The sequence below is a fragment of the Scyliorhinus torazame genome, chromosome 20 (assembly GCF_047496885.1).
Source record: "Scyliorhinus torazame isolate Kashiwa2021f chromosome 20, sScyTor2.1, whole genome shotgun sequence".
Lineage (NCBI taxonomy): Eukaryota > Metazoa > Chordata > Chondrichthyes > Carcharhiniformes > Scyliorhinidae > Scyliorhinus > Scyliorhinus torazame.
In genome coordinates this window covers 2,519,605-2,540,898 of record NC_092726.1, presented here as the reverse complement: position 1 = coordinate 2,540,898, position 21,294 = coordinate 2,519,605, and the positions used below count along the sequence as shown (strand labels likewise).

At 51.4% G+C, this 21,294-nt stretch overlaps 1 protein-coding gene across 2 annotated transcripts in view; it reads left to right on the top strand.

Annotated features, from left to right (window-relative positions):
* The window catches only part of LOC140396723 (fibroblast growth factor 17-like), a 99,554-nt gene that overhangs the window by 53,552 nt on the left and 24,708 nt on the right, over positions 1–21,294 (top strand). For both annotated transcript variants that reach the window (XM_072485469.1, XM_072485468.1), the window contains exon 4: positions 5,904–6,010. In XM_072485469.1, coding sequence (XP_072341570.1) covers positions 5,904–6,010 — 107 coding nt within the window. The remainder of the gene's footprint in view (positions 1–5,903; positions 6,011–21,294) is intronic.

Here is a 21,294-nt window from a genome sequence, read left to right as displayed (position 1 = left end):
CCCCAGTAACAGTGATACCCTCATTGTGTTCTGTGTCTGTCCGTGTGGCCTGGGTATTTTATCCCCAGTAACAGTGATACCTTCATTGTGTTCTGTGTCTGTCCGTGTGGCCTGGGTATTTTATCCCCAGTAACAGTGATACCCTCATTGTGTTCTGTGTCTGTCCGTGTGGCCTGGGTATTTTATCCCCAGTAACAGTGATACCCTCATTGTGTTCAGTGTCTGTCCGTGTGGCCTGGGTATTTTATCCCCAGTAACAGTGATACCCTCATTGTGTTCTGTGTCTGTCCGTGTGGCCTGGGTATTTTATCCCCAGTAACAGTGATACCTTCATTGTGTTCTGTGTCTGTCCGTGTGGCCTGGGTATTTTATCCCCAGGAACAGTGATACCCTCATTGTGTTCTGTGTCTGTCCGTGTGGCCTGGGTATTTCATCCCCAGTAACAGTGATACCTTCACTGTGTTCTGTGTCTGTCCGTGTGGCCTGGGTATTTTATCCCCAGTAACAGTGATACCCTCATTGTGTTCTGTGTCTGTCCGTGTGGCCTGGGTATTTTATCCCCAGTAACAGTGATACCCTCATTGTGTTCTGTGTCTGTCCGTGTGGCCTCAGCATTTTATCCCCAGTAACAGAGATACCCTCATTGTTTTCTGTGTCTGTCCATGGCCTCCGCATTTTATCCCCAGTAACAGTGATACCCTCATTGTGTTCTGTGTCTGTCCGTGTGGCCTGGGTATTTCATCCCCAGTAACAGTGATATCCTCATTGTGTTCTGTGTCTGTCCATGTGGCCTGGGTATTTCATCCCCAGTAACAGTGATACCCTCATTGTGTTCTGTGTCTGTCCCTGTGGCCTCAGCATTTTATCCCCAGTAACAGTGATACCCTCATTGTGTTCTGTGTCTGTCCGTGTGGCCTGGGCATTTTATCCCCAGTAACAGTGATACCCTCATTGTGTTCTGTGTCCGTGTGGCCTGGGTATTTTATCCCCAGTAACAGTGATACCCTCATTGTGTTCTGTGTCTGTCCGTGTGGCCTGGGTATTTTATCCCCAGTAACAGTGATACCCTCATTGTGTTCTGTGTCTGTCCGTGTGGCCTGGGTATTTTATCCCCAGTAACAGTGATACCCTCATTGTGTTCTGTGTCTGTCCCTGTGGCCTCAGCATTTTATCCCCAGTAACAGTGATACCCTCATTGTGTTCTGTGTCTGTCCGTGCGGCCTGGGTATTTTATCCCCAGTAACAGTGATACCCTCATTGTGTTCTGTGTCTGTCCGTGTGGCCTGGGTATTTTATCCCCAGTAACAGTGATACCCTCATTGTGTTCTGTGTCTGTCCGTGTGGCCTGGGTATTTTATCCCCAGTAACAGTGATACCCTCATTGTGTTCTGTGTCTGTCGGTGTGGCCTGGGTATTTTATCCCCAGTAACAGTGATACCCTCATTGTGTTCTGTGTCTGTCCGTGTGGCCTGGGTATTTTATCCCCAGTAACAGTGATACCTTCATTGTGTTCTGTGTCTGTCCGTGTGGCCTGAGCATTTTATCCCCAGTAACAGTGATACCCTCATTGTGTTCTGTGTCTGTCCGTGTGGCCTGGGTATTTTATCCCCAGTAACAGTGATACCCTCATTGTGTTCTGTGTCTGTCCGTGTGGCCTGGGTATTTTATCCCCAGTAACAGTGATACCCTCATTGTGTTCTGTGTCTGTCCATGGCCTCCGCATTTTATCCCCAGTAACAGTGATACCCTCATTGTGTTCTGTGTCTGTCCGTGTGGCCTGGGTATTATATCCCCAGTAACAGTGATACCCTCATTGTGTTCTGTGTCTGTCCGTGTGGCCTGAGCATTTTATCCCCAGTAACAGTGATACCCTCATTGTGTTCTGTGTCTGTCCGTGGCCTCAGCATTTTATCCCCAGTAACAGTGATACCCTCATTGTGTTCTGTGTCTGTCCGTGTGGCCTGGGTATTTTATCCCCAGTAACAGTGATACCCTCATTGTGTTCTGTGTCTGTCCGTGTGGCCTGGGTATTTTATCCCCAGTAACAGTGATACCCTCATTGTGTTCTGTGTCTGTCCGTGTGGCCTGGGTAATTTATCCCCAGTGATACCCTCATTGTGTTCTGTGTCTGTCCATGGCCTCCGCATTTTATCACCAGTAACAGTGATACCCTCACTGTGTTCTGTGTCTGTCCGTGTGGCCTGGGTATTTTATCCCCAGTAACAGTGATACCCTCATTGTGTTCTGTGTCTGTCCGTGGCCTCAGCATTTTATCCCCAGTAACAGTGATACCTTCATTGTGTTCTCTGTCTGTCCGTGTGGCCTGGGTATTTTATCCCCAGTAACAGTGATACCTTCACTGGGTTCTGTGTCTGTCCGTGTGGCCTGGGTATTTTATCCCCAGTAACAGTGATACCCTCATTGTGTTCTGTGTCTGTCCATGGCCTCAGCATTTTATCCCCAGTAACAGTGATACCCTCATTGTGTTCTATGTCTGTCCGTGTGGCCTGGGTATTTTATCCCCAGTAACAGTGATACCCTCATTGTGTTCTGTGTCTGTCCTTGTGGCCTGGGTATTTTATCCCCAGTAACAGTGATACCCTCATTGTGTTCTGTGTCTGTCCGTGTGGCCTGGGTATTTTATCCCCAGTAACAGTGATACCCTCATTGTGTTCTGTGTCCGTGTGGCCTGGGTATTTTATCCCCAGTAACAGTGATACCTTCATTGTGTTCTGTGTCTGTCCGTGTGGCCTGGGTATTTTATCCCCAGTAACAGTGATACCTTCATTGTGTTCTGTGTCTGTCCGTGTGGCCTGGGTATTTTATCCCCAGTAACAGTGATACCTTCATTGTGTTCTGTGTCTGTCCCTGTGGCCTCAGCATTTCATCCCCAGTAACAGTGATACCCTCATTGTGTTCTGTGTCTGTCCGTGTGGCCTGGGTATTTTATCCCCAGTAACAGTGATACCCTCATTGTGTTCTGTGTCTGTCCGTGTGGCCTGGGTATTTTATCCCCAGTAACAGTGATACCCTCATTGTGTTCTGTGTCTGTCCGTGTGGCCTGGGTATTTTATCCCCAGTAACAGTGATACCTTCATTGTGTTCTGTGTCTGTCCGTGTGGCCTGGGTATTTTATCCCCAGTAACAGTGATACCCTCATTGTGTTCTGTGTCTGTCCGTGTGGCCTGGGTATTTTATCCCCAGTAACAGTGATACCCTCATTGTGTTCAGTGTCTGTCCGTGTGGCCTGGGTATTTTATCCCCAGTAACAGTGATACCCTCATTGTGTTCTGTGTCTGTCCGTGTGGCCTGGGTATTTTATCCCCAGTAACAGTGATACCTTCATTGTGTTCTGTGTCTGTCCGTGTGGCCTGGGTATTTTATCCCCAGTAACAGTGATACCCTCATTGTGTTCTGTGTCTGTCCGTGTGGCCTGGGTATTTTATCCCCAGTAACAGTGATACCCTCATTGTGTTCTGTGTCTGTCCGTGTGGCCTGGGTATTTTATCCCCAGTAACAGTGATACCCTCATTGTGTTCTGTGTCTGTCCGTGTGGCCTGGGTATTTTATCCCCAGTAACAGTGATACCCTCATTGTGTTCTGTGTCTGTCCTTGTGGCCTGGGTATTTTATCCCCAGTAACAGTGATACCCTCATTGTGTTCTGTGTCTGTCCGTGTGGCCTGGGCATTTTATCCCCAGTAACAGTGATACCCTCATTGTGTTCTTTGTCTGTCCGTGTGGCCTGGGTATTTTATCCCCAGTAACAGTGATACCCTCATTGTGTTCTGTGTCTGTCCGTGTGGCCTGGGTATTTTATCCCCAGTAACAGTGATACCCTCATTGTGTTCTGTGTCTGTCCGTGGCCTCAGCATTTTATCCCCAGTAACAGTGATACCCTCATTGTGTTCTGTGTCCGTGTGGCCTGGGTATTTTATCCCCAGTAACAGTGATACCCTCATTGTGTTCTGTGTCTGTCCGTGTGGCCTGGGTATTTTATCCCCAGTAACAGAGATACCCTCATTGTGTTCTGTGTCTGTCCGTGTGGCCTGGGTATTGTATCCCCAGTAACAGTGATACCCTCATTGTGTTCTGTGTCTGTCCGTGGCCTCAGCATTTTATCCCCAGTAACAGTGATACCCTCATTGTGTTCTGTGTCTGTCCGTGTGGCCTCAGCATTTTATCCCCAGTAACAGAGATACCCTCATTGTGTTCTGTGTCCGTGTGGCCTGGGTATTTTATCCCCAGTAACAGTGATACCCTCATTGTGTTCTGTGTCTGTCCGTGCGGCCTGTGTATTTTATCCCCAGTAACAGTGATACCCTCATTGTGTTCTGTGTCTGTCCGTGTGGCCTGGGTATTTTATCCCCAGTAACAGTGATACCCTCATTGTGTTCTGTGTCTGTCCGTGTGGCCTGGGTATTTTATCCCCAGTAACAGTGATACCTTCATTGTGTTCTGTGTCTGTCCGTGTGGCCTGGGCATTTTATCCCCAGTAACAGTGATACCCTCATTGTGTTCTGTGTCTGTCGCTGTGGCCTGGGTATTTTATCCCCAGTAACAGTGATACCCTCATTGTGTTCTGTGTCTGTCCGTGTGGCCTGGGTATTTTATCCCCAGTAACAGTGATACCCTCATTGTGTTCTGTGTCTGTCCGTGTGGCCTGGGTATTTTATCCCCAGTAACAGTGATACCCTCATTGTGTTCTGTGTCTGTCCGTGTGGCCTGGGTATTTTATCCCCAGTAACAGTGATACCCTCATTGTGTTCTGTGTCTGTCCGTGTGGCCTGGGTATTTTATCCCCAGGAACAGTGATACCCTCATTGTGTTCTGTGTCTGTCCGTGTGGCCTCAGCATTTTATCCCCAGTAACAGTGATACCCTCATTGTGTTCTGTGTCTGTCCGTGTGGCCTGGGTATTTTATCCCCAGTAACAGTGATACCCTCATTGTGTTCTGTGTCTGTCCGTGTGGCCTGGGTATTTTATCCCCAGTAACAGTGATACCCTCATTGTGTTCTGTGTCTGTCCGTGTGGCCTGGGTATTTTATCCCCAGTAACAGTGATACCCTCATTGTGTTCTGTGTCTGTCCGTGTGGCCTGGGTATTTTATCCCCAGTAACAGTGATACCTTCATTGTGTTCTGTGTCTGTCCGTGTGGCCTGGGTATTTTATCCCCAGTAACAGTGATACCCTCATTGTGTTCTGTGTCTGTCCGTGTGGCCTGGGTATTTTATCCCCAGTAACAGTGATACCTTCACTGGGTTCTGTGTCTGTCCGTGTGGCCTGAGCATTTTATCCCCAGTAACAGTGATACCTTCATTGTGTTCTGTGTCTGTCCGTGGACTCAGCATTTTATCCCCAGTAACAGTGATACCTTCACTGGGTTCTGTGTCTGTCCGTGTGGCCTGGGTATTTTATCCCCAGTAACAGTGATACCTTCACTGGGTTCTGTCTCTGTCCGTGTGGCCTGGGTATTTTATCCCCAGTAACAGTGATACCCTCATTGTGTTCTGTGTCTGTCCGTGTGGCCTGGGTATTTTATCCCCAGTAACAATGATACCCTCATTGTGTTCTGTGTCCGTGTGGCCTGGGTATTTTATCCCCAGTAACGGTGATACCGTCACTGGGTTCTGTGTCTGTCCGTGTGGCCTGGGTATTTTATCCCCAGTAACAGTGATACCCTCATTGTGTTCTGTGTCTGTCCGTGCGGCCTGGGCATTTTATCCCCAGTAACAGTGATACCCTCATTGTGTTCTGTGTCTGTCCGTGCGGCCTGGGTATTTTCTCCCCAGTAACAGTGATACCTTCACTGGGTTCTGTGTCTGTCCGTGTGGCCTGAGCAGGTGTGGATCCAGTGCCTCTTTGAGGAAAGTCGTTATTTTAATGGCGGTCTTTCTTCTTGCAGCTAAACTCCTGGTGGAAACAGACACGTTCGACAGTCGAGTGAGAATCCGAGGAGCGGAGACCGGACATTACATCTGTATGAACAGAAGGGGAAAGCTTGTTGGAAAAGTAAGTGACTGGGCAAAGCTGTGTCTGCAGTTTCCAGGCTCTGTACATGCAGCGCTGTCCCCAGGGGTTGTCCATGAAGCTGGGGAAACCACTCTCAGAATTGTCAGCATTTGCCATACATTTTGTGGGATTCCACCCTCTCCTCCCCACTTCAAGGTCTCTGTGCTAAGCTTACAGCTCTGGAACAAAATGCCAAATCAGTGGTACTCATTTGCACTTTGATAGGTTTGTGGGTTCTGAAATGAAATACAGACATAGAAACTCTACAGTGCAGAAGGAGGCCATTCGGCCCACTGAGTCTGCACTGAAAGAGCACCCTACCCAGGCCCGATCCCCGTAACCCTATAACCCACCTCACTTAACCTTTGGACACTTTGAGGCAATTTGGCATGGCCAATCCACCTAGCCTGCACATCTTTGGACTGTGGGAGGAAACCAGAGCACCCGGAGGAAACCCACGCAGACACGGGTAGAATGTGCAGACTCCACACAGACAGTGACCCAAGCCGGGAATCAAACCTGGGACCCTGGTGCTGTGAAGCAGTAGTGCTAACCACTGTGCTACCTCGCTGCCCATGTTGCTACGATCTGGAGCAGACGCCTTGATTCAATAGTAAGCTTCAAAAGAAATTGGATAAGTACTTGAAAAGAAAACTAAATTGCAAGTCTCTGGGGAACGAGCAGAAACTCATTGGGTCACTCTCCCACAGAGCCAGCACAGGTCTGGAGAGCTGAATGGCTTTATTCTGCATTATAGGATTTAGCATTTCAAGCATTTGAGTCATCTGTTATTGGCATTTATTAAAATACCTGCATTTATATAGCAACTTTCATGACCTTAGGAAATCCCAAAACGCCTTCCAGGCAATGAAGCACTTATGAAATGTAACCAATGTTTCAATTTATGAAATGTGGCAACCAATGTACTGTTCCTTCCTGTCCACTCCCTTCATTCCTATTTCTTTATCTTCGTTGTTTTTGGTCCATGGATCATTAATAGAGACATGCCTTTAAGTTGAGCAGAGGAAATAAGGAACTCAGTGTCAAATTGGTACACTGGGTTATACAGTTTTGTATTTTGGACAGAAGAACCCAGACTTTATGTCACCCAAGAGATTGGATTGGAGGAGTTTGTTTCGATTGGTTGGCTGGTGGCCAATGGATTGGCCAGGGTTAGTATTCTGCCCGGCAACTGTCAGCGATTGGTTCCTGTCAGATGGAGTTCTTTTTGGAGAGAACCCAGGAGAAGCCACAGGACCCTCAAGGTGGAAGCAGCTCTCTCTCTCTCTCTCTGCTGCCTACTGTCTGAAGGAAGAAGCTCCCAGACCCTGAAAGAAGAAGCTCTCTCTCTCTCTCGCTGTCTGCCTGATATTTCTGTGGGTCTACAGTGAAAAACATCACAAGCTAAAAGAAAAGATGACATCTGGAAGGCTCGACTGAAGAAACTAACTGGGATACGTCCATTTTGCACCCCACTTTCCCCTGTGTATGTGTGTGTGTGTGTGTATACAGAGTGCGGATGCTTTAAAGGTGGGGGGTTATAGATTGGATAGCAGCTAACCAGTTGCGTTTGTTACCTATTTAATTCTGGATACTGTCGGGCGGCAGGGTGCTGCAGTGGTTAGCACTGCTGCCTCACGGCGCCAATGTCTCAGGTTCGATCCCGGCCCCGGGTCACTGTCCGTGTGGAGTTTGCACATTCTCCCCGTGTCTGCGTGGGTCTCGCCCCAACAACCCAAAGATGTGCAGGGTCGGTGGATTGGCCACGCTAAATTGGGAAATTGTTCGTCAATTGGAAAAAAATAATTGAGGAATCTAAATTTATAAAAAAAATAATAGATACTGTTGGAAACAAAAAGTTAATAGTGTTTAAATTTACAAAGCTGGTGTCTGGTGTTATTGGGCAGCCAAAGAGTGTGGGTATTTTAAATTCACATCTAATGTACTTGCAGCCCTCTAAGGGGCTGGAATTAACTTCGCACTGGCCCAGGGTGTCATCACATAATTGACTTTTTTATTATTAACAGTATCTATAACTAAATAGGCAACAAATACAACTGATTAACTACTATCTAATCTCTAACCCCCCCCCCCCCCCCCACACTTAACTCACCCCCACCCTCCACACAGCCACAGAGGGGAAAGTGGGGTGTAAAATGGACACCTCCCAGTTAGTTTCTTCAGTCGAGGCTTCCAGATGGATGTTATCTTTTTCAGTTTGTGATGGTTTTCACTGTAGACCCAAAGAAATATCAGGCAGACAGCGAGAGAGAGAGAGAGAGAGAGACAGCAGAGTCTAGAATCCTCTGCCTTCAGACAACAGACAGCGAGAGAGAGAGAGAGAGAGAGAGACAGCAGGGTCTAGAAGCCTCTGCCTTCAGACAGTAGGCAGCAGAGAGAGAGAGACAGCAGGGTCTAGAAGCCTCTGCCTTCAGACAGTAGGCAGCAGACAGAGAGAGAGAGACAGCAGGATCTAGAAGCCTCTTCCTTCAGACAGTAGGCAGCAGAGAGAGAGAGAGAGACAGCAGGGTCTAGAAGCCTCTTCCTTCAGACAGTAGGCAGCAGAGAGAGAGAGAGAGACAGCAGGGTCTAGAAGCCTCTTCCTTCAGACAGTAGGCAGCAGAGAGAGAGAGAGAGAGAGACAGCAGGGTCTAGAAGCCTCTTCCTTCAGACAGTAGGCAGCAGAGAGAGAGAGAGACAGCAGGGTCTAGAAGCCTCTTCCTTCAGACAGTAGGCAGCAGAAAGAGAGAGAGAGAGAGAGACAGCAGGGTCTAGAAGCCTCTTCCTTCAGACAGTAGGTAGCAGAGAGAGACAGCAGGGTCTAGAAGCCTCTTCCTTCAGACAGTAGGCAGCAGAGAGAGAGAGAGACAGCAGGGTCTAGAAGCCTCTTCCTTCAGACAGTAGGCAGCAGAAAGAGAGAGAGAGAGAGAGAGACAGCAGGGTCTAGAAGCCTCTTCCTTCAGACAGTAGGTAGCAGAGAGAGACAGCAGGGTCTAGAAGCCTCTTCCTTCAGACAGTAGGCAGCAGACAGAGAGAGAGAGAGAGAGAGACAGCAGGGTCTAGAAGCCTCTGCCTTCAGACAGTAGGTAGCAGACAGAGAGAGAGAGAGAGACAGCAGGGTCTAGAAGCCTCTGCCTTCAGACAGTAGGCAGCAGAGAGAGAGAGAGAGACAGCAGGGTCTAGAAGCCTCTGCCTTCAGACAGTAGGCAGCAGAGAGAGAGAGAGAGACAGCAGGGTCTAGAAGCCTCTTCCTTCAGACAGTAGGCAGCAGAGAGAGAGAGAGAGACAGCCGGGTCTAGAAGCCTCTTCCTTCAGACAGTAGGCAGCAGAGAGAGAGAGACAGCAGGGTCTAGAAGCCTCTTCCTTCAGACAGTAGGTAGCAGAGAGAGAGAGAGAGACAGCAGGGTCTAGAAGCCTCTTCCTTCAGACAGTAGGCAGCAGAGAGAGAGAGACAGTAGGGTCTAGAAGCCTCTTCCTTCAGACAGTAGGCAGCAGAGAGAGAGAGAGAGACAGCGGGGTCTAGAAGCCTCTGCCTTCAGACAGTAGGCAGCAGAGAGAGAGAGAGAGAGACAGCAGGGTCTAGAAGCCTCTGCCTTCAGACAGTAGGCAGCAGAGAGAGAGAGAGAGACAGCAGGGTCTAGAAGCCTCTGCCTTCAGACAGTAGGCAGCAGGGAGAGAGAGAGAGAGAGAGACAGCAGGGTCTAGAAGCCTCTTCCTTCAGACAGTAGGCAGCAGAGAGAGAGAGACAGCAGGGTCTAGAAGCCTCTTCCTTCAGACAGTAGGCAGCAGAGAGAGAGAGAGAGAGACAGCAGGGTCTAGAAGCCTCTTCCTTCAGACAGTAGGTAGCAGAGAGAGAGAGAGAGACAGCAGGGTCTAGAAGCCTCTTCCTTCAGACAGTAGGCAGCAGAGAGAGAGAGACAGCGGGGTCTAGAAGCCTCTGCCTTCAGACAGTAGGCAGCAGAGAGAGAGAGAGAGAGAGACACAGCAGGGTCTAGAAGCCTCTGCCTTCAGACAGTAGGCAGCAGAGAGAGAGAGAGAGAGAGAGAGACAGCAGGGTCTAGAAGCCTCTGCCTTCAGACAGTAGGCAGCAGAGAGAGAGAGAGAGAGAGACAGCAGGATCTAGAAGCCTCTTCCTTCAGACAGTAGGCAGCAGAGAGAGAGAGAGAGACAGCAGGGTCTAGAAGCCTCTTCCTTCAGACAGTAGGCAGCAGAGAGAGAGAGAGAGAGACAGCAGGGTCTAGAAGCCTCTTCCTTCAGACAGTAGGCAGCAGAGAGAGAGAGAGAGAGAGAGAGACAGCAGGGTCTAGAAGCCTCTTCCTTCAGACAGTAGGCAGCAGAGAGAAAGAGAGAGAGATACAGCAGGGTCTAGAAGCCTCTTCCTTCAGACAATAGGCAGCAGAGAGAGAGAGAGAGAGAGACAGCAGGGTCTAGAAGCCTCTTCCTTCAGACAGTAGGTGGCAGAGAGAGAGAGAGAGAGAGACAGCAGGGTCTAGAAGCCTCTGCCTTCAGACAGTAGGCAGCAGAGAGAGAGAGACAGCAGGGTCTAGAAGCCTCTTCCTTCAGACAGTAGGCAGCAGAGAGAGAGAGAGAGACAGCAGGGTCTAGAAGCCTCTTCCTTCAGACAGTAGGCAGCAGAGAGAGAGAGAGAGAGAGACAGCAGGGTCTAGAAGCCTCTTCCTTCAGACAGTAGGCAGCAGAGAGAGAGAGAGAGACAGCAGGGTCTAGAAGCCACTTCCTTCAGACAGTAGGCAGCAGAGAGAGAGAGAGAGAGAGAGAGACAGCAGGGTCTAGAAGCCTCTTCCTTCAGACAGTAGGCAGCAGAGAGAGAGAGAGAGACAGCAGGGTCTAGAAGCCTCTTCCTTCAGACAGTAGGCAGCAGAGAGAGAGAGAGAGACAGCAGGGTCTAGAAGCCTCTTCCTTCAGACAGTAGGCAGCAGAGAGAGAGAGAGAGAGAGACAGCAGGGTCGAGAAGCCTCTTCCTTCAGACAGTAGGCAGCAGAGAGAGAGAGACAGCAGGGTCTAGAAGCCTCTTCCTTCAGACAGTAGGCAGCAGAGAGAGAGAGAGAGACAGCAGGGTCTAGAAGCCTCTTCCTTCAGACAGTAGGCAGCAGAGAGAGAGAGAGACAGCAGGGTCTAGAAGCCTCTTCCTTCAGACAGTAGGCAGCAGAGAGAGAGAGAGAGAAAGAGACAGCAGGGTCTAGAAGCCTCTTCCTTCAGACAGTAGGCAGCAGAGAGAGAGAGAGAGACAGCAGGGTCTAGAAGCCTCTTCCTTCAGACAACAGGTAGCAGAGCAGAGAGAGAGAGAGACAGCAGGGTCTAGAAGCCTCTTCCTTCAGACAGTAGGCAGCAGAGAGAGAGAGAGAGACAGCAGGGTCTAGAAGCCTCTTCCTTCAGACAGTAGGCAGCAGAGAGAGAGAGACAGCAGGGTCTAGAAGCCTCTTCCTTCAGACAGTAGGCAGCAGAGAGAGAGAGAGAGAGAGACAGCAGGGTCTAGAAGCCTCTTCCTTCAGACAGTAGGCAGCAGAGAGAGAGAGAGAGAGAGAGACAGCAGGGTCTAGAAGCCTCTTCCTTCAGACAGTAGGTAGCAGAGAGAGACAGCAGGGTCTAGAAGCCTCTTCCTTCAGACAGTAGGCAGCAGAGAGAGAGAGAGAGTGAGAGACAGCAGGGTCTAGAAGCCTCTTCCTTCAGACAGTAGGTAGCAGAGAGAGAGAGAGAGAGAGACAGCAGGGTCTAGAAGCCTCTTCCTTCAGACAGTAGGCAGCAGAGAGAGAGAGACAGCAGGGTCTAGAAGCCTCTTCCTTCAGACAGTAGGCAGCAGAGAGAGAGAGAGAGACAGCAGGGTCTAGAATCCTCTTCCTTCAGACAGTAGGCAGCAGAGAGAGAGAGAGAGACAGCAGGGTCTAGAAGCCTCTTCCTTCAGACAGTAGGCAGCAGAGAGAGAGAGAGAGATATAGAGACAGCAGGGTCTAGAAGCCTCTGCCTTCAGACAGTAGGTAGCAGAGAGAGAGAGAGAGAGAGAGACAGCAGGGTCTAGAAGCCTCTGCCTTCAGACAGGAGGCAGCAGAGAGAGAGAGAGAGAGAGAGACAGCAGGGTCTAGAAGCGTCTGCCTTCAGACAGTAGGCAGCAGAGAGAGAGAGAGAGAGAGACAGCAGGGTCTAGAAGCCTCTGCCTTCAGACAGTAGGCAGCAGAGAGAGAGAGAGAGACAGCAGGGTCTAGAAGCCTCTTCCTTCAGACAGTAGGCAGCAGAGAGAGAGAGAGAGACAGCAGGGTCTAGAAGCCTCTTCCTTCAGACAGTCGGCAGCAGAGAGAGAGAGAGAGAGAGAGACAGCAGGGTCTAGAAGCCTCTTCCTTCAGACAGTAGGCAGCAGAGAGAGAGAGACAGCAGGGTCTAGAAGCCTCTTCCTTCAGACAGTAGGTAGCAGAGAGAGAGAGAGAGACAGCAGGGTCTAGAAGCCTCTTCCTTCAGACAGTAGGCAGCAGAGAGAGAGAGAGAGACAGCAGGGTCTAGAAGCCTCTTCCTTCAGACAGTAGGCAGCAGAGAGAGAGAGAGAGACAGCAGGGTCTAGAAGCCTCTGCCTTCAGACAGTAGGTAGCAGAGAGAGAGAGAGAGAGACAGCAGGGTCTAGAAGCCTCTGCCTTCAGACAGTAGGCAGCAGAGAGAGAGAGAGAGAGAGAGACAGCAGGGTCTAGAAGCCTCTGCCTTCAGACAGTAGGCAGCAGAGAGAGAGAGAGAGAGAGACACAGCAGGGTCTAGAAGCCTCTGCCTTCAGACAGTAGGCAGCAGAGAGAGAGAGACAGCAGGGTCTAGAAGCCTCTTCCTTCAGACAGTAGGCAGCAGAGAGAGAGAGAGAGAGAGAGACAGCAGGGTCTAGAAGCCTCTGCCTTCAGACAGTAGGCAGCAGAGAGAGAGAGAGACAGCAGGGTCTAGAAGCCTCTGCCTTCAGACAGTAGGCAGCAGAGAGAGAGAGAGAGACAGCAGGGTCTAGAAGCCTCTGCCTTCAGACAGTAGGCAGCAGAGAGAGAGAGAGAGACAGCAGGGTCTAGAAGCCTCTTCCTTCAGACAGTAGGCAGCAGAGAGAGAGAGAGAGAGAGACAGCAGGGTCTAGAAGCCTCTTCCTTCAGACAGTAGGCAGCAGAGAGAGAGAGAGAGACAGCAGGGTCTAGAAGCCTCTTCCTTCAGACAGTAGGCAGCAGAGAGAGAGAGAGAGACAGCAGGGTCTAGAAGCCTCTGCCTTCAGACAACAGGCAGCAGAGAGAGAGAGAGAGAGACAGCAGGGTCTAGAAGCCTCTTCCTTCAGACAGTAGGTAGCACAGAGAGAGAGAGAGAGAGAGACAGCAGGGTCTAGAATCCTCTGCCTTCAGACAACAGGCAGCAGAGAGAGAGAGAGAGACAGCGGGGTCTAGAAGCCTCTGCCTTCAGACAGTAGGCAGCAGAGAGAGAGAGAGAGACAGCAGGGTCTAGAAGCCTCTGCCTTCAGACAGTAGGCAGCAGAGAGAGAGAGAGAGACAGCAGGGTCTAGAAGCCTCTGCCTTCAGACAGTAGGCAGCAGGGAGAGAGAGAGAGAGAGAGAGACAGCAGGGTCGAGAATCCTCTTCCTTCAGACAGTAGGCAGCAGAGAGAGAGAGAGAGAGAGAGACAGCAGGGTCTAGAAGCCTCTTCCTTCAGACAACAGGCAGCACAGAGAGAGAGAGAGAGACAGCAGGGTCTAGAAGCCTCTTCCTTCAGACAACAGGCAGCACAGAGAGAGAGAGAGAGACAGCAGGCTCTAGAAGCCTCTGCCTTCAGACAGTAGGCAGCAGAGAGAGAGAGAGAGAGAAACAGCAGGGTCTAGAAGCCTCTTCCTTCAGACAGTAGGCAGCAGAGAGAGAGAGAGACAGCAGGGTCTAGAAGCCTCTTCCTTCAGACAACAGGCAGCAGAGAGAGAGAGACAGCAGGGTCTAGAAGCCTCTGCCTTCAGACAGTAGGTAGCAGAGAGAGAGAGAGAGACAGCAGGGTCTAGAAGCCTCTTCCTTCAGACAGTAGGTAGCAGAGAGAGAGAGAGAGAGAGACAGCAGGGTCTAGAAGCCTCTTCCTTCAGACAGTAGGCAGCAGAGAGAGAGAGAGAGAGACAGCAGGGTCTAGAAGCCTCTTGCTTCAGACAGTAGGCAGCAGAGAGAGAGAGAGAGACAGCAGGGTCTAGAAGCCTCTTCCTTCAGACAGTAGGTAGCAGAGAGAGAGAGAGACAGCAGGGTCTAGAAGCCTCTGCCTTCAGACAGTAGGCAGCAGAGAGAGAGAGACAGCAGGGTCTAGAAGCCTCTTCCTTCAGACAGTAGGCAGCAGAGAGAGAGAGAGAGAGACAGCAGGGTCTAGAAGCCTCTTCCTTCAGACAGGAGGTAGCAGAGAGAGAGAGAGAGAGAGAGAGACAGCAGGGTCTAGAAGCCTCTGCCTTCAGACAGTAGGCAGCAGAGAGAGAGACAGCAGGGTCTAGAAGCCTCTTCCTTCAGACAGTAGGCAGCAGAGAGAGAGACAGCAGGGTCTAGAAGCCTCTTCCTTCAGACAGTAGGCAGCAGAGAGAGAGAGAGAGACAGCAGGGTCTAGAAGCCTCTGCCTTCAGACAGTAGGCAGCAGACAGAGAGAGAGAGAGACAGCAGGGTCTAGAAGCCTCTGCCTTCAGACAGTAGGCAGCAGAGAGAGAGAGAGAGAGACAGCAGGGTCTAGAAGCCTCTGCCTTCAGACAGTAGGCAGCAGACAGAGAGAGAGAGAGACAGCAGGGTCTAGAAGCCTCTGCCTTCAGACAGTAGGCAGCAGAGAGAGAGAGAGACAGCAGGGTCTAGAAGCCTCTTCCTTCAGACAACAGGCAGCAGAGAGAGAGAGAGAGAGAGAGAGAGACAGCAGGGTCTAGAAGCCTCTGCCTTCAGACAGTAGGCAGCAGAGAGAGAGAGAGAGAGACAGCAGGGTCTAGAAGCCTCTGCCTTCAGACAACAGGTAGCAGAGAGAGAGAGAGAGACAGCAGGGTCTAGAAGCCTCTGCCTTCAGACAGTAGGTAGCAGAGAGAGAGAGAGAGAGAGAGAGACAGCAGGGTCTAGAAGCCTCTGCCTTCAGACAGTAGGCAGCAGAGAGAGAGAGAGACACAGCAGGGTCTAGAAGCCTCTTCCTTCAGACAGTAGGTAGCAGAGAGAGAGAGAGAGAGAGAGAGAGAGACAGCAGGGTCTCGAAGCCTCTTCCTTCAGACAGTAGGCAGCAGAGAGAGAGAGAGAGACAGCAGGGTCTAGAAGCCTCTGCCTTCAGACAACAGGTAGCAGAGAGAGAGAGACAGCAGGGTCTAGAAGCCTCTTTCTTCAGACAGTAGGCAGCAGAGAGAGAGAGAGACAGCAGGGTCTAGAAGCCTCTGCGTTCAGACAGTAGGCAGCAGAGAGAGAGAGAGAGACAGCAGGGTCTAGAAGCCTCTGCCTTCAGACAGTAGGTAGCAGAGAGAGAGAGAGAGACAGCAGGGTCTAGAAGCCTCTTCCTTCAGACTGTAGGCAGCAGAGAGAGAGAGAGAGAGAGAGAGACAGCAGGGTCTAGAAGCCTCTTCCTTCAGACAGTAGGCAGCAGAGAGAGAGAGAGACAGCAGGGTCTAGAAGCCCCTGCCTTCAGACAGTAGGCAGCAGAGAGAGAGAGAGAGACAGCAGGGTCTAGAAGCCTCTGCCTTCAGACAACAGGTAGCAGAGAGAGAGAGACAGCAGGGTCTAGAAGCCTCTTCCTTCAGACAGTAGGCAGCAGAGAGAGAGAGAGAGACAGCAGGGTCTAGAAGCCTCTTCCTTCAGACAGTAGGCAGCAGAGAGAGAGAGAGAGAGAGACAGCAGGATCTAGAAGCCTCTTCCTTCAGACAGTGGGCAGCAGAGAGAGAGAGACAGCAGGATCTAGAAGCCTCTTCCTTCAGACAACAGGCAGCAGAGAGAGAGAGAGAGAGAGACAGAGACAGCAGGGTCTAGAAGCCTCTGCCTTCAGACAGTAGGTAGCAGAGAGAGAGAGAGAGACAGCAGGGTCTAGAAGCCTCTGCCTTCAGACAGTAGGTAGCAGAGAGAGAGAGAGAGAGAGAGACAGCAGGGTCTAGAAGCCTCTGCCTTCAGACAGTAGGCAGCAGAGAGAGAGAGAGAGAGAGAGAGAGACAGCAGGGTCTAGAAGCCTCTTCCTTCAGACAGTAGGCAGCAGAGAGAGAGAGAGAGAGAGACAGCAGGGTCTAGAAGCCTCTGCCTTCAGACAGTAGGCAGCAGAGAGAGAGAGACAGCAGGGTCTAGAAGCCTCTTCCTTCAGACAACAGGCAGCAGAGAGAGAGAGAGAGAGAGACAGCAGGGTCTAGAAGCCTCTGCCTTCAGACAGTAGGCAGCAGAGAGAGAGAGACAGCAGGGTCTAGAAGCCTCTTCCTTCAGACAGTAGGCAGCAGAGAGAGAGAGACAGCAGGGTCTAGAAGCCTCTTCCTTCAGACAGTAGGCAGCAGAGAGAGAGAGACAGCAGGGTCTAGAAGCCTCTGCCTTCAGACAGTAGGCAGCAGACAGAAAGAGAGAGACAGCAGGGTCTAGAAGCCTCTTCCTTCAGACAGTAGGCAGCAGAGAGAGAGAGACAGCAGGGTCTAGAAGCCTCTTCCTTCAGACAGTAGGCAGCAGAGAGAGAGAGAGAGAGACAGCAGGGTCTAGAAGCCTCTTCCTTCAGACAGTAGGCAGCAGAGAGAGAGAGAGAGACAGCAGGGTCTAGAAGCCTCTTCCTTCAGACAGTAGGTAGCAGAGAGAGAGAGAGAGAGAGAGACAGCAGGGTCTAGAAGCCTCTGCCTTCAGACAGTAGGCAGCAGAGAGAGAGAGACAGCAGGGTCTAGAAGCCTCTTCCTTCAGACAGTAGGCAGCAGAGAGAGAGAGACAGCAGGGTCTAGAAGCCTCTTCCTTCAGACAGTAGGCAGCAGAGAGAGAGAGACAGCAGGGTCTAGAAGCCTCTGCCTTCAGACAGTAGGCAGCAGACAGAAAGAGAGAGACAGCAGGGTCTAGAAGCCTCTTCCTTCAGACAGTAGGCAGCAGAGAGAGAGAGACAGCAGGGTCTAGCAGCCTCTGCCTTCAGACAGTAGGCAGCAGAGAGAGAGAGAGAGAGACAGCAGGGTCTAGAAGCCTCTTCCTTCAGACAGTAGGTAGCAGAGAGAGAGAGAGAGACAGCAGCGTCTAGAAGCCTCTGCCTTCAGACAGTAGGCAGCAGACAGAGAGAGAGAGACAGCAGGGTCTAGAAGCCTCTTCCTTCAGACAGTAGGCAGCAGAGAGAGAGAGACAGCAGGGTCTAGAAGCCTCTTCCTTCAGACAGTAGGAAGCAGAGAGAGAGAGACAGCAGGGTCTAGAAGCCTCTGCCTTCAGACAACAGGCAGCAGAGAGAGAGAGAGAGAGAGAGACAGCAGGGTCTAGAAGCCTCTTCCTTCAGACAGTAGGTGGCAGAGAGAGAGAGAGAGAGAGACAGCAGGGTCTAGAAGCCTCTGCCTTCAGACAGTAGGCAGCAGAGAGAGAGAGAGAGACAGCAGGGTCTAGAAGCCTCTGCCTTCAGACAACAGGTAGCAGAGCAGAGAGAGAGAGAGACAGCAGGGTCTAGAAGCCTCTGCCTTCAGACAACAGGCAGCAGAGAGAGAGAGAGAGAGAGAGAGACAGCAGGGTCTAGAAGCCTCTTCCTTCAGACAGTAGGCAGCAGAGAGAGAGAGAGAGACAGCAGGGTCTAGAAGCCTCTGCCTTCAGACAACAGGCAGCAGAGAGAGAGAGAGAGAGAGACAGCAGGGTCTCGAAGCCTCTGCCTTCAGACAACAGGTAGCAGAGAGAGAGAGAGAGAGACAGCAGGGTCTAGAAGCCTCTTCCTTCAGACAGTAGGCAGCAGAGAGAGAGAGAGAGACAGACAGCAGGGTCTAGAAGCCTCTGCCTGAAGACAGTAGGTAGCAGAGAGAGAGAGACAGCAGGGTCTAGAAGCCTCTTCCTTCAGACAGTAGGCAGAGAGAGAGAGAGAGAGAGAGACAGCAGGGTCTAGAAGCCTCTTCCTTCAGACAGTAGGTAGCAGAGAGAGAGAGAGAGAGAGAGAGACAGCAGGGTCTAGAAGCCTCTTCCTTCAGACAGTAGGCAGCAGAGAGAGAGAGACAGCAGGGTCTAGAAGCCTCTGCCTTCAGACAACAGGCAGCAGAGAGAGAGAGAGAGAGACACAGCAGGGTCTAGAAGCCTCTGCCTTCAGACAGTAGGTAGCAGAGAGAGAGAGAGAGACAGCAGGGTCTAGAAGCCTCTTCCTTCAGAAAGTAGGTGGCAGAGAGAGAGAGGGAGAGAGACAGCAGGGTCTAGAAGCCTCTTCCTTCAGACAGTAGGCAGCGGAGAGAGAGAGACAGCAGGGTCTAGAAGCCTCTGCCTTCAGACAGTAGGCAGCAGACAGAAAGAGAGAGACAGCAGGGTCTAGAAGCCTCTTCCTTCAGACAGTAGGCAGCAGAGAGAGAGAGACAGCAGGGTCTAGAAGCCTCTGCCTTCAGACAGTAGGCAGCAGAGAGAGAGAGAGAGAGACAGCAGGGTCTAGAAGCCTCTTCCTTCAGACAGTAGGTAGCAGAGAGAGAGAGAGAGAGAGAGACAGCAGGGTCTAGAAGCCTCTGCCTTCAGACAGTAGGCAGCAGACAGAGAGAGAGAGACAGCAGGGTCTAGAAGCCTCTTCCTTCAGACAGTAGGCAGCAGAGAGAGAGAGACAGCAGGGTCTAGAAGCCTCTTCCTTCAGACAGTAGGCAGCAGAGAGAGAGAGACAGCAGGGTCTAGAAGCCTCTGCCTTCAGACAACAGGCAGCAGAGAGAGAGAGAGAGAGAGACAGCAGGGTCTAGAAGCCTCTGCCTTCAGACAGTAGGCAGCAGAGAGAGAGAGAGAGAGACAGCAGGGTCTAGAAGCCTCTGCCTTCAGACAGTAGGCAGCAGAGAGAGAGAGAGAGAGACAGCAGGGTCTAGAAGCCTCTGCCTTCAGACAACAGGTAGCAGAGAGAGAGAGAGAGACAGCAGGGTCTAGAAGCCTCTGCCTTCAGACAGTAGGTAGCAGAGAGAGAGAGAGAGAGAGAGAGAGAGACAGCAGGGTCTAGAAGCCTCTTCCTTCAGACAGTAGGTAGCAGAGAGAGAGAGAGAGAGAGAGAGAGACAGCAGGGTCTAGAAGCCTCTTCCTTCAGACAGTAGGTAGCAGAGAGAGAGAGAGAGAGAGAGAGAGAGACAGCAGGGTCTAGAAGCCTCTTCCTTCAGACAGTAGGCAGCAGAGAGAGAGAGAGAGAGACAGCAGGGTCTAGAAGCCCCTGCCTTCAGACAGTAGGCAGCAGAGAGAGAGAGAGAGAGACAGCAGGGTCTAGAAGCCTCTGCCTTCAGACAACAGGTAGCAGAGAGAGAGAGAGACAGCAGGGTCTAGTAGCCTCTTCCTTCAGACAGTAGGCAGCAGAGAGAGAGAGAGAGAGAGAGACAGCAGGGTCTAGAAGCCTCTTCCTTCAGACAGTAGGCAGGACAGAGAGAGAGAGAGAGAGAGAGAGACAGCAGGATCTAGAAGCCTCTTCCTTCAGACAGTGGGCAGCAGAGAGAGAGAGACAGCAGGATCTAGAAGCCTCTTCCTTCAGACAACAGGCAGCAGAGAGAGAGAGAGAGAGAGAGACAGCAGGGTCTAGAAGCCTCTGCCTTCAGACAGTAGGTAGCAGAGAGAGAGAGACAGCAGGGTCTAGAAGCCTCTGCCTTCAGACAGTAGGTAGCAGAGAGAGAGAGAGACAGCAGGGTCTAGAAGCCTCTGCCTTCAGACAGTAGGCAGCAGAGAGAGAGAGAGACAGCAGGGTCTAGAAGCCTCTGCCTTCAGACAGTAGGCAGCAGAGAGAGAGAGACAGCAGGGTCTAGAAGCCTCTTCCTTCAGACAGTAGGCAGCAGAGAGAGAGAGACAGCAGGGTCTAGAAGCCTCTTCCTTCAGACAGTAGGCAGCAGAGAGAGAGAGACAGCAGGGTCTAGAAGCCTCTGCCTTCAGACAGTAGGCAGCAGACAGAAAGAGAGAGACAGCAGGGTCTAGAAGCCTCTTCCTTCAGACAGTAGGCAGCAGAGAGAGAGAGACAGCAGGGTCTAGAAGCCTCTGCCTTCAGACAGTAGGCAGCAGAGAGAGAGAGAGAGAGACAGCAGGGTCTAGAAGCCTCTTCCTTCAGACAGTAGGTAGCAGAGAGAGAGAGAGACAGCAGGGTCTAGAAGCCTCTGCCTTCAGACAGTAGGCAGCAGACAGAGAGAGAGAGACAGCAGGGTCTAGAAGCCTCTTCCTTCAGACAGTAGGCAGCAGAGAGAGAGAGACAGCAGGGTCTAGAAGCCTCTTCCTTCAGACAGTAGGCAGCAGAGAGAGAGAGACAGCAGGGTCTAGAAGCCTCTGCCTTCAGACAACAGGCAGCAGAGAGAGAGAGAGAGAGAGAGACAGCAGGGTCTAGAAGCCTCTTCCTTCAGACAGTAGGTGGCAGAGAGAGAGAGAGAGAGAGACAGCAGGGTCTAGAAGCCTCTGCCTTCAGACAGTAGGCAGCAGAGATAGAGAGAGAGACAGCAGGGTCTAGAAGCCTCTGCCTTCAGACAACAGGTAGCAGAGCAGAGAGAGAGAGAGACAGCAGGGTCTAGAAGCCTCTGCCTTCAGACAACAGGCAGCAGAGAGAGAGAGAGAGAGACAGCAGGGTCTAGAAGCCTCTGCCTTCAGACAGTAGGTAGCAGAGAGAGAGAGAGACAGCAGGGTCTAGAAGCCTCTGCCTTCAGACAGTAGGCAGCAGAGAGAGAGAGAGAGACAGCAGGGTCTAGAAGCCTCTGCCTTCAGACAACAGGTAGCAGAGCAGAGAGAGAGAGAGACAGCAGGGTCTAGAAGCCTCTGCCTTCAGACAACAGGCAGCAGAGAGAGAGAGAGAGAGAGAGAGACAGCAGGGTCTAGAAGCCTCTGCCTTCAGACAGTAGGTAGCAGAGAGAGAGAGAGACAGCAGGGTCTAGAAGCCTCTGCCTTCAGACAGTAGATAGCAGAGAGAGAGAGAGACAGCAGGGTCTAGAAGCCTCTGCCTTCAGACAGTAGGTAGCAGAGAGAGAGAGAGACAGCAGGGTCTAGAAGCCTCTGCCTGAAGACAGTAGGTAGCAGAGAGAGAGAGACAGCAGGGTCTAGAAGCCTCTTCCTTCAGACAGTAGGCAGAGAGAGAGAGAGAGAGAGAGACAGCAGGGTCTAGAAGCCTCTTCCTTCAGACAGTAGGTAGCAGAGAGAGAGAGAGAGAGAGAGAGACAGCAGGGTCTAGAAGCCTCTTCCTTCAGACAGTAGGCAGCA